Raw genomic sequence first — 12596 nt, 5'->3', positions numbered from 1 at the left:
CTCCCGGACCGGGGCACGAACCCGTGTCCCCTGCATCGGCAGGCGGACCCTCAACCACTGCGCCACCAGGGAAGCCCTGAACTGAATTCTTAATGACCCTCAAACCCAGAGCAACAAGATAAACCTAATGCTTTGGCTTCAAGGCTCTCTGTCCCCTCCCCATAAATCTTATCCACAAACCATCCATCCATCCAATTATTCATTCATTCATTTGTATCACTTAATAAACATCACTGGTAACTACCATGTGGTAAACATGGGAGGCACTGGACACAGGAGGATTAATTAAATTCACACCGTGTGCTCCAGAAGCATATAATTTAGAGGGGGATTCAGAGACCAGCCATCCTCACTATTTTAAGTATTCAGTCATCTGGTCCCTCAAGAATCATCAGCACTGAATTTCTCACAAGCAAGCATTGCGATAGGCATCGCAGATGATCCTGCCCTTAAGAAAGTCCTAGTCTAATTGGAAAGCCTGCATCCTTGCCCATTCATTCATTCATTCATTCACTGAAGTCACCAACATCCACCCCGTGCTGGTCTGGGAGAGGTTTCCCACTGGATGACCCAACAGTGGGTGTCTCTAAGCAACAAGGCTTCCATCTGGATCCCTGGCCTCCCCACAGGGTTCCACCTACTGCCCTCACCATGTTAGCAAGCCCCAGTGGCAGCTGCCAGAGCCCATCACGACACCTCCCCACAGCATGCTGGGGGCTAACTCCGGTGTCATCTTCTTACGGAAAACCATAAGTCCATCCGTCCGTGTGGCCACCCTTGCAGCCATCCACGTGGGTACCATCTGACCTTTCTTAATACCCACAGATCCAAGAACCCAAGATGCATTCACTCTGGAGGCTCCTGGTCCTCCTCAGCTTGCTGGCCTTGCCCTTGGCACTACATAAGCAGCACTGGCCTGGCCTGGCCGAGACCCACACAGACAGCAAATCGGGTCTAGCGAGAAGTAAGCTAAGCCCATGCTCTGCCCGCTGTCACAGGGAGGGTAGGGAAAGCATTAACTTGACCCCACCACTGACTTGCTAGATGACCTGGAATTGGTCACTTACCTTCTTCTCTTCCTTTTTTCTTAGACCTGAGGTACACAAAATTGAGTTTGAGTTGATCATATGCCTATTCCTAGCACATCATCATTATCATGAACCATGGCAAGACACCTCTTGTGTTTTATTTTATGTTATTTTCCTCTCGACCTCTTATTCTCACTTCCATTCCCCTCTTCCTTGGCAGGCACTGCAGCTTGGTTTAATATAGGTGTTGGCTTTTTTGGGGTGGTGCTGCACAGCTTGTGGGATCTTAGTTTCCTGACCAAGGATCGAAGTCGGGCCCCCGCAGTGAAAGCGCAGAGTCCTAACCACTGGACAGCCAGGAAATTCCCTAATATATGTGTTTTTAAATGCCCATATCCTTGTAAAACATACAGTGTTTTGATTTACATAAATGGTAATGCCATATAGATTTCATTTTTTTTCTTTTACTGTTTTCACTGGACACCGTGCTGTTGACATCTGTTGCTTCAGACTTGTGCAGAAAAGTCCATGGAATACATCCACTTCATCATCACTTGGCCATTTCCCTAGGGATGAACACTTGCGTTGTCTCTAACTCCCCACTATTATAAACTACACGGCGATGAACATTCTCACGTGTCCTTCTTAGAACCTATGGGAGAATTTCCCTGGGATATACCCTGAAGGGAGATGGCTGGGCTCTAAGGCAGGTGCAAACTGAATTTAACTAAAGACTGCCAGATTGCTTTCTAGGATGGCTGTGCAGGTCCACACCCATTCCAGTAACAAACAAGCATAGCTGTATCCCTTGTTTCCCAACACTGGAGAGAATCCGCTGGTATCAGCCTCCTTGGGCTGCCACAGCAAGATACCACAGACCAGGTGGCTTGAACAACAGACATTTATTTTCTCACAGCTCTGGAGGCTGGAAGTTCAAGATCAAGTTGCCCACAGGGTTGGTTTCTGGTGAAACTTCTCTTCCTGGCTTGTAGATGGCCACCTTCTCACTGTGTCCTCACAGGGGCTTTCCTCTGTGTGTGTACAGAGGGTGAGTGAGCGCGTTCTGGTGTCTCTTCCTCTTCTTATAAGGACGCCAGTCCCATCGGATTAAGGCCCCACCTTTATGACCTGACTCAATGTTAACTCCTCCATCAAGGCCCCATCTCCAAATACAGTCACATTGGAGATTAAGGCTTCACTATATTGATTTGGGGCGGAGGGGAGCACAATTCAGTACCTAACAGCATCTTTCTAATTGCTTGCCAGTCTGATGTGTGTTTGAGTGATATCTAATTGTTTTAGCTTGACTATCTGATTAGCGAGAACTTTGAGCAACACGTCTCAATTCTGTTAGCCATTTTGACTTCTTTGAATTCCCTGTTCTTATCTTTTGCCCATTTTTCTATTTGCTTTCCAATTTTTTTAATCCTCTTTGATTTGAGAAGATGTTAATTTATTCTTGACATTAGTCCCTTGTCAGGTCTAAGCATTGCTAACATTTCTCCCAAACTGTCACCTATTAACTTTGTTTGTAGACACTTCATTGAACAGGAATATTTTCAAACTCATCAACATTTCATCTTTTGGTTTATATTTGATGAGTCTTAAGCCCTTGTCTCTACCCTGTTTTTTCTAACAGCTTTACAGTTTCACTTTTCACGTATAGGATTTGAATCCATTTGGAGGCCATCTTTATGCATATCTGTAAATTAGAGATTCAGCTTCACTTCTCTCCTTATGAGTCCATTCAACCCACCTACTAAATGGTCAAGTTTCCAAACACATGGATTCCCTTTTGAGTTCTGTGTTCTGTGTCTGTGTAACTGTTTCTGTACCCAGAACATAATATTTTAAGTACTACATCTTTGTAAAATGCCATTTTATCTGATAGAACTTTCTTCTTCCAAATGAATCTTAGACTGTGTTGAGTTCCTTAAAAAAGAGGAAAAAATCTTCTGGAAATTTAATTAGGGTTTCACTGAATTTGTTTATTAATTGAATGACAATTGACATTTTTGAAGTATTATGTTAGGCGATTACAAAAGTAGTATATCTTTCAATTTATTCAGATTATATTTTAGATCCCTTAATAGAATTTTATTTTTATTTTATTTTATTTTGCGGTACGCGGGCCTCTCACTGTTGTGGCCTCTTCCTTTGCAGAGCACAGGCTCCGGATGCACAGGCCCAGCGGCCATGGCTCACGGGCCTAGCCGCTCCGCGGCATGTGGGATCTTCCCAGACCGGGGCACGAACCCGTGTCCCCTGCATTGGCAGGCGGACTCTCAACCACTGCGCCACCAGGGAAGCCCAAGAATTTTAAATTTATATAAATGTCTTAAGTATGTTTTGTTAAATTGATTCCTAGAGAATTTATGGGTTTTGTTGCCACAGTAAATATTGCCTAATTTTCTATTATATTTTCTAGTTGGTATTGCTGGTACAGATGAGAGGAAAGCTGTTGATTTTTAAAAATTAATCTGCTATCCAAAAGTCTTACTGACTGCTTATTAGTTCTAATAATTTGTCTTATTTATTCTGTTCAATTTTCTATCTAGAGGATTATATCATCTGCAAATAGTGAGTCTTATCTTTTCTCTTCTAAACCTTATACTTCTTGTGCCTTTTTCTTATCTTGCACTATAGCCAAGGCCTCCTATAGGAATGGGAATATATCTAGAATTCTCCACTTAGTATATTTCTGCAGGTTTTTGGGATATAGTTTTTATCATGTTAAGGAAGTCCCCTTATATTTCTAGTTTCCTAAATTTTTCTTAATCATAAATCAGTATTGGCCCTTAACAAATGTTTTTCTGCATCTAAAAATTAATCCATCATTTTCTTCTACTCTGTTAATGTGATAAACTATATTAATAGATTTTCTTAAGTTGAACCCATCCTAGCATTTCTGGAATAAATATGATATTTTTATAACATACTATAATTATCTGTTTATAATCTGCTATTATTGTATTATTTTTATAATGTACTTTATTATTTTTATAATGTATTATTTTTATAACATACATTAATGTATTTATAATGTATCAAACTAAAATTTATATTTTATAATGTAATATGATTTTTTTTTTTTTTTTTTTTTTTTTTTTGCGGTACGTGGGCCTCTCACTGTTGTGGCCTCTCCCGTTGCGGAGCACAGGCTCCGGACGCGCAGGCTCAGCGGCCATGGCTCACGGGCCTAGCCGCTCCACGGCATGTGGGATCCTCCCAGACCGGTGCACAAACCCGTGTCTCCTGCATCGGCAGGCGGACTCTCAACCACTGCACCACCAGGGAAGCCCAATATGATATTTTTATAATGTACTATTAGCTATTAGATTTGTTAGCTAGTAATTTATTTAGGATCTTAGCAAATTTTTCATACATAAAATTGATGTCTAATATCTTTTCCTTGTACTGTTCTTGAAGCAAGTTGTACTAGCCTCATAAAATGAATTTTGCATCTTCTTCTTCTATTTTCTTTCACAATTACCTTTTCATAAAGTGGGTAAAAGTCTTCCATAAAACCATCTAGATCAAAACTTTTGGGGAATGAGATCACCTGTTTCTATTTCTTAATGGTTTTAAGTTATCAATGTTTCCCATTTCCCCTCATCATGACTTGGCATTTTATGGTTTGCCATAAATGTATGCATTGCATTTAGGTTATCAAATATATTTACATGTGGTTGTGGCTCCAGGTATCCTCATCTGTACAATAGGTGCAGTTAGAATGCTGTTTCATGGGGCTGCTTTTGAGACTTAAATGAAGGCAAGTATGTGCAAAGTGTTTTTCAACTGTGAAAATGTTTATCTCTACAACCACTTTTCACGTATCTGTTAGGGTGTTACAGAAAACCCAAGTCAATCCGGCTTAAACAATAAAAAAAAAGTATTTCACACAACTGAAAGTCATAGGTAGGTCAACCTTTGAGTTTGGTTCAATCAGCAGCTCAAAGCTGCCAACCAGAACTGAATTTCATCCTTTTTTAGCTTTGTTATCGTCATGGTTTCATCCGCAGGCTGCTGGTTCACAGTGTGATAGGAAAACGGTGGCCAGTGGCCATTGGAGCTATAGGCAGTCTTGTTCCTTTGCAGTAGGAGAAAGAGAAAGAAACCTTCCCCTCAAACATGAAGCATAGGGTCTTCTGTTTAGTCTGATAGAACCAACTTGGATCATATGCGAACTTTGTACCTGTAAGAGTCACCATGCAATGATAATCAACAGCCTCATCTGGACCAGGAATTGAAGAGAGTGTCTGAATCAAAACAGGGGTCAGATGGGAAGAATAGGACGAATGGGTGGATGGGAGAGTGGGTGGATAAGAGGATGGATGGGAGGGTGTATGGGTAGATGGATGGATTGATGGATGGATGTTGGATAGACAGATAGATGGAGAATAGGTGGGAGGATGGATGGATGGATGGATGGATGGATACTGGACTGACAACTACTAGTGTCTGCTGCTCACAAATTCCCAAGCGCTACTATCATCATTAACCAAGAACTACTAAGTGTTCTAGGCGTACCTATAGTTTCACTCCATCCTTGAAACTATTTCTTTACTGTATGTTCTCCTACTAGATAGAAAAATGGTTTGTGTGTTTAGTGCCCAGTACTGAGCCTGATACCTAGTAGATGCTCAGTAAATATCCTTTGGCTAAATGTCTCAATATTCCTAGTAAGTATCCTATGAGATGGGTATTATTACTGCCCTATTACACAGATGAGGAAATCAGGACTCAAGGAGGTGGCAGAGCTAGGATTTGAAACCAGATCTATGACTTCAGAGACACTTTCTTTTTTTTTTTAATTTATTTTATTTTATTTATTTATTTTTGACTGCACTGGGTCTTTGTTGCTGTGCACGGGCTTTCTCTAGTTGCGGTGAGCCAGGGCTACTCTTTGTCCCGGTGCGCGGGCTTCTCATTGCGGTGGCTTCCCCCGTTGTGGAGCACGGGCTCCGGGTGCGCGGGCTTCAGTAGTTGTGGCGCACAGGCCTAGCTACTCGGCGGCATGTGGGATCATCCTGGACCGGGGCTCGAACCCGTGTCCCCTGCATTGGTGGGCGGACTCCCAACCACTGCGTCACCAGGGAAGCCCCAGAGACACTTTCTTGTTTGTAGGCAGCAGAAACATGGGGTGCTGAAAGGGGGTCTGGGGGCTGACCCTGGAGGATACTGGTGAGGTGTGACAATGGCTTCTGTGGCTCTGCAGTAATACATAGTTCTCAGTGTGCGGCCTGAGCCCCTAGAGGGTTGAGTCAGAGCAATAAATGTGTCCTGAGGTGAGCTCTGTGGTTTGTCAAAACTGGGCCCCCAACCTGGGCAGCTGGGGTCTAGGGCCCAGAGAGCTAGGACTTCACGCAAGTCAATAGCTTTTCAAATTTCCCTCCTTTTTGGAATTTATTCTTTTCCACTGGTAGCTCCACCCAGCCCTGCAGTTTATTCTGAGCATGGTCAGGGAGGATTTCTATTCATTCTCTCCTTATTTGCTCACCTCTTTTTCTCTTCAACCAACATTTACTGTGATCTAGATCCTGTACGTTAGGCTCTGTGTTCCAGATTCAGAAATACAGCACTGGGCAAATTTTCAACCATAATATCTCTCTTGAGCAGCTATTGCCTGCCAGATCCTCTGCAGGTGTGTCACACCAGCACTGCAAAGCATCATTTCACGGATGAAGAATGTGGATCTCAGGGTTGGGGGCAGGGGGATGACACACCAATCACTCAGCAAGAAGCCGGTGTGCCAGCCTGCAACCTGGGCCTCCTGGCTCCAAACCCCCCACCTTTGCCAGGACATTGTGCAATGTCACTGGTCCCATATCCATTTCCAGTTATTGCCCAGGGCCTCATGAAGCTCAATACAGAGCACCGAATCCAGAACATCCGCTTCCTGGACAGCCTGAATGCCTCCAGCCAGATGGCCTCGGGGATGGTGGGCTGGCTAATTGGCAGCATGAGCCTTCAGCAGCATCAAGAAGGCAGGTGAGATCTTGAACCCCATCACTGGCCCTGGGACTCCTGATAAAGCTCTGAGTAAGAGGGCAGAGCTTGAGGGCATGGCAGTACAAGGTCTGTGAAGAGGAAAGGAGGGAAGATTGGAAGGAGATGTCAGACCCAGCACGAGGATGAGTAGGGGGCCCAGTACAAAGGGGCACTGGGAGAGGCAGCACAGCAGAATAATTAAAGGTGAAGGTTTGGGAGCAAAAGTTTCCGCATTTAAATTCTGACTCTGCCACCAACTTTGGGGAAATTGCTGGGCCGCTCTGGTCTCATCTATAAAATGGGTACCCAGAGCACAGCCTGGATAAACACCTGGGGTGTCTGACTAGAGTCAGACATTTGAACCCCACTCTTGCTTGAAAGCTGTGTGACTCTGGGCAAGGCATTTGAGCTCCCTGAGCTTCAGCCTTGAGTCCTCCTCAATGAAATGGGCGTAATTATCCCTGCGTCCTAGAGCTGTTAGGAGCTTTCCCTGTGGCACATAGTGGATGCCTAGCCGTTGGTATAATTAGCCTCGCGGAACTGGGCCTGTCCTCCGTCTCCATTTTCCCCCCTTCCTCTCAATGGATGCAGGCCTCCCCAGCTGCCTGGTCTCAAAGCTGCTCAAATGTAACACCATGATCCCAGCCTGCTGTGCCCTTGACCTACCTTCTCTCTGATTTGAATCCCTCATTCCCTCCATTTTAATGAGTGCCAGTACTCACCAGCAGGGTTTCCCTTGCTGTGTGCAGCCACAATCACTTCCCTTCATTCATTCCTTTAACATTTGTTACAGTTATTCATTGAGCACCTACTGTGTACCAGCACCTGGGCTGGGTACTGGGAATACAGCTCTACCTAGACCTACAGTCCCTGCCCTTTTGGATCTTAACATCCTAGTTAGTGAGATAGGCCACAAAAGTAAATAACTAATTTCAGATGGAGGGATATAACATGAAGACAAATTTAGCCAGGTCATGGGTGAGAGTGAGAGGGCTGATCAGGGGACCTTCCTAACCCTTAAGTAGAAATATGAATGAAGAGAAGGAGGTGAGTGCCATGAGGTCATGGGGGCACAGTGAGTGCAAAGGCCCTGAGGTAGGAAGGAGATTGATGCATCTGAGGAAGAGGAAAAGTCCTGTGTGGCTGGGTGAGCAAGGGGAGGGTGGTAGGAGATGGGGCTGCAGAGGCAGGTGAGGCCAGACCCTGCAGATCTGAGGGGCTGTGATGTAGAGTTCAGATTTTATTGCAAGAGCAGTGAGAAACCAGTGGAGAACACTGAGTGATAGGGGAGTGTTAAGGCCCCTCTGGCTGCCACGTGGAGATGGTTTGTGGAGAGGCCAAGATCGTGGCCTGGAGCCCAGAGAGAAACTAGAGCATCTCCAGGCAAGAAGTGATGGTGACCTGGACCAGACGAAAGCAACAGAGTAATGGGAAGTGGCCCATTTCAGGATATATTTTGTAAGCAGAGCCAACATGATTTGCTAATGAGTGGAATGTGGCGGTGAGGGATGGAGAGAAGTTGAAGACAGCTCCCACGGTTTGGGTCTGGGCCCCTGGGCAGGTGGTGGGGCTATCCACTGAGAGCGGGAGGCTGGCTCTGAGAACGGGCCCAGGGGCTGGGCCTGCAGTTGGCTGTGGGTTTCACAAGTCAGTTGTGTGGAGCTGTTCGGGGGCACTCGGGGACAGCTTGTAACCCCAGGGCTCCTGCAGGGAGCTCTTGTCTTGCCCTCAGAGCATCTGTAAAAGGAACTGACTCCAAATCCGACTGCTAGGAGACAGGCCAGCCTTGTCTGTAATGCCCAAGGCCTTGAGGTCTGAGGCCCTTCACCCTTGCGGGGGTCTTTGCTCTTTCCTTGTACAGCGCCAACATCACCAACATTCAGCTGGACTATGGCGGGATCCGGATGTCTTTCCATAAGGAGTGGTTCTCGGCAAACATCTCACTTGAATTTGACATTGACTCGAGACTGTAAGTCATACAGAAGTGGGGCCTGCAGGGCACTGTTCCTCTTCACTGGGAACCTGGGACTGGGGGGAGGGGGCGTGGATTTTGGCAATTTGGGGAACCCAGATCTTTCTGCTGCAAACTGGTTTCAATTCCTGGTTTCCAAACTCACTTGCTTTGTGACCTTGGGCAAGTCACTTCACATCTCTGAGTCTTGGTTTCTTCAGCTGAAATGTGGATGGTGATCACTGGTTAGTGGAGGCAGGTCATTTGCTCATTTAAACCTATGTGAGTTCCCTACAATGATTTTTAAAAAGAGAAACAGTTTGGGCTTACCTGGTGGCGCAGTGGTTGAGAGTCCGCCTGCCGATGCAGGGGACAAGGGTTCGTGCCCCGGTCCGGGAGGACCCCACGTGCCGCGGAGCAGCTGGGCCCGTGAGCCATGGCCGCTGAGCCTGCGCGTCTGGAGACTGTGATCCGCAATGGGAGAGGCCACAACAGTGAGAGGCCCGCGTATCGCAAAAAAAAAAAAAAAAAAAAAGAGAAACAGTTTAATGATCGCATCACCCTTCCCTCCTCCGGTTTAGACTACCCTTTAACATCTACTGCCTCTGGGAGGGCTCCATTAAAAGGTAAAGATTTTTAGAATGATATTAACTCTCAAATTTTGAATTTCCAAAGGCCCCCTAATCTGGTCTATTTAAAGGATTTTCAGAAGGCACTCTGGTTAGTAATGTTTTTCTCCTTAATCGCTGACCACAGAATTTAACATCCAGGCAACGTGGAGCCCCACTGGGCTGGTGTGTTGAAAGAGCCACTCTCCGTGTTGGCTGCTTCCTCCTCCTTCTATTCTTTCTCTGTCTCCTGCCTCTCCCCCCTCCTCCTCTCTCTCATCCCCAGGCCCTTCAATAACCAGATCATAAAGACACACGCATGCATGAACCTCGCTGTGGAGTTCTGGCTGGAGAAAGATGAGTTTGGCCGGAGGGATCTGGTGATAGGCAACTGCCGCGTGGAGCCCAGCAGCGTCCACATGACTGTCCTCACTGAGTAAGATCCCAGCTGCCCCTCCCCAGGGCTGGGCCCCTTCCTGACTGGCCCTGGCTGCAGCCGCAGGTCTCCACCACCTCCTGGGTGAGCCCCAAACAGATCTCACCCCTTCCCTAGGATCTGTTCCTCCTCCTGCATCCCCAACCCAGAGATGGCCCTGCCACCCTCCCAGACGCCAGACTCCTCCTCCTCCTCACTCCCCACAGCCCATCTTCCACAGGTCCCATCAATGACCTCCTGGCAGCCCTCACCTGCTCCCTTTCTCTCCATCCCCACAGCCACTGACTGGGCCCATAGTCCACTTCCTGGACCACTGTGGGAGCCTCCTCCAACTTCCCCTGACTCAGACCTCACCGCTTTCACTCTGTTCTCCCCCTGCAGCAGAAATCACTTTCTAGCCCAGAAATCTAGCCATGTCACCCAGCCCCTGCTCCAGACACTCCAATGGTTCTCCAATGCCCTCTGGATGAACAGCAAACTCCTGGATGTCACTCAAGGCCCTACTTGTCCTGTCCCCTACCCCACTCTGCAGCCCTTTGCCCTCAAGTCTCTCTGAAGAACCCCCCTCCATCAATATGCCATACATTTTCATACCACCGTGCCTTTGCACATGCTGATCCTTATGCTTGAATGCCCCTCCTTCCTTCTTTAAAGCTCCTCCTCATCACTCATTCATTCAACAAATATTTGCTGAGAACCTATTATGTGCTAGGCATAACATGCTTGATGCTAGGGATACAGTAGTGAACAAGATAGGAAAAAATAGACTTAAATAAAGATCTGTAGACTAGCTGACCAAGTGTGTTTCAACCCCAACAGACTGAGTCCCTCAAGGGCAAGATTTGTGTCTGATCTCTCTCTGTAATTCCAGAATGCTGAAAGCAACTAGGTCATCAGTGGATATCCATTCATTTATTAATCAGACATTCACTGAATGCCTAGATCATGCCAGACATCCACGAAGAAGACTGTGGACTGGGGGGCTTCCCTGGTGGCGCAGTGGTTGAGAATCTGCCTGCTAATGCAGGGGACACGGGTTCGAGCCCTGGTCTGGGAGGATCCCACATGCCGCGGAGCAACCAGGCCCATGAGCCACAACTACTGATCCTGCACGTCTGGAGCCTGTGCTCCACAACAAGAGAGGCCGCGATAGTGAGAGGCCCGCGCACTACGATGAAGAGTGACCCCCGCTTGTCACAACTAGAGAAAGCACAGAAACGAAGACCCAACACGCAAAAATAAATTAATTAATTAATAAACTCCTACCCCCAACATCTTCTTTAAAAAAAAAAAAAGACTGTGAACTGTAGTTACTGACCTGGTTCTAATCTAATCAGTGCTTAACTAGCTGTGTGACCTTGGGCAGGGCACATCACCTCTCTGAGCTGCACCTTTGACTATTGCTTGCAATGACGCCTCTCATGTAGGGCTCTCTGAGGATTAAATGGTTGTGTGAGATGTTCTCCACACACAGCACCTGACATTAGTATTGTCTGTATTTATCTGTTCTGTTCTGTATATCTATCTCTCTTTCTAGAGATATCCCACCAAAGATGAAACATTTTTTCCACAACCTCAGAGACAACCTGGAAAAAGTTATCCCACGCCTGATAGAAAGTCAGGTAAGTTTCAGAAAAGTAGTTTCACCTTGGGCATCCTTGAGTCCGAGGGTCAGGGCATATATATTGGCATTTCAGCCAAGAATTGGGCTTTAGAACCTGAGAAATCTCAATTAAGACGTTCAGTTTTGCCATCTACTGACTGTGTGTCCTTGGGCAAGTGACTTAGCCTCCCTAGAGCCTCAGTTTCCCCATCTGTAACATGGGAACCATCACAGTCCCCATTTCACAGAGAGCCACAAGGATTCAGGAGGGCAAAGCACGGAAGTGCTGTGCATAGCACCTGGTGGGTAGTTGGCGTTCAATACAAGGGAGCCACGCTTGCCATGATTCCTTGTGGAAATCCTGTGGCTTCCAGCCACAGCCCCTCCAGTTTTCTTTTCCCACTCCCTGGTCTGACCCTCCTCTCTGTGTTGGTGGCCCAGGAATGTCCTCTGATCGATGAAATCCTCAGGCAGCTGGATGTGAAACTGTTGAAAAGCCTCATGGGTGAGTGAGCACCTGTGTCCCTCCGGGGGGAGGACTCAGGACGGGCAAATGGCCAGAAGAGGTGCCCCCGCTGCAGCTCTCACTGAGGCCTGCTGAGGGGTGTCTGCATGTGCTCTGAGGACACTCAGAGGTGACCATATGACCATGACCTTCACTATCCCCCGAGAGAGCCGGGACAGCAGAGGGCACCCCTACCAAGCAGGCTGTGCCCCGCCAATTCACCCAAACCTCCAGGTTACCAGAGCTTCTCCCAAGATCTCCGCTCAATCCTTTAGGCAGCACTGCCCTCCCACACACCCAAGCCCACCCCCATCCCAGTTGCAGAAAAACAGATATAGTCCCTGCCTTCAGGGAGCTCACAGTGAGTGGAAGACACAAGAACTGAATAATTAGATATCATTTGAAGAGGTGTTTTTTGTTTTGTTTTGTTTTTGCGGTACGTGGGCCTCTCACTGTTGTGGCCTCTCCCGTTGC

General features: G+C 46.9%; 1 protein-coding gene across 1 annotated transcript in view; it reads left to right on the top strand.

The window, feature by feature from the left end:
* The first annotated feature begins 619 nt into the window (after nucleotides 1-619).
* Nucleotides 620-12596, top strand: part of BPIFA3 (BPI fold containing family A member 3) — a 12656-nt gene continuing 679 nt past the window's right edge. The window contains exons 1-7 of the mRNA XM_007122362.2: nucleotides 620-653; nucleotides 826-964; nucleotides 6869-7019; nucleotides 8881-8988; nucleotides 9865-10014; nucleotides 11552-11636; nucleotides 12059-12122. Of these exons, the coding sequence (XP_007122424.2) occupies nucleotides 841-964; nucleotides 6869-7019; nucleotides 8881-8988; nucleotides 9865-10014; nucleotides 11552-11636; nucleotides 12059-12122 (682 nt within the window). The 5' untranslated portion in view covers nucleotides 620-653; nucleotides 826-840. The remainder of the gene's footprint in view (nucleotides 654-825; nucleotides 965-6868; nucleotides 7020-8880; nucleotides 8989-9864; nucleotides 10015-11551; nucleotides 11637-12058; nucleotides 12123-12596) is intronic.

Source organism: Physeter macrocephalus, chromosome 14, assembly GCF_002837175.3.
Source record: "Physeter macrocephalus isolate SW-GA chromosome 14, ASM283717v5, whole genome shotgun sequence".
NCBI classification, from domain to species: Eukaryota; Metazoa; Chordata; class Mammalia; order Artiodactyla; family Physeteridae; genus Physeter; species Physeter macrocephalus.
This window is presented reverse-complemented; position numbering and strand designations above follow the sequence as displayed.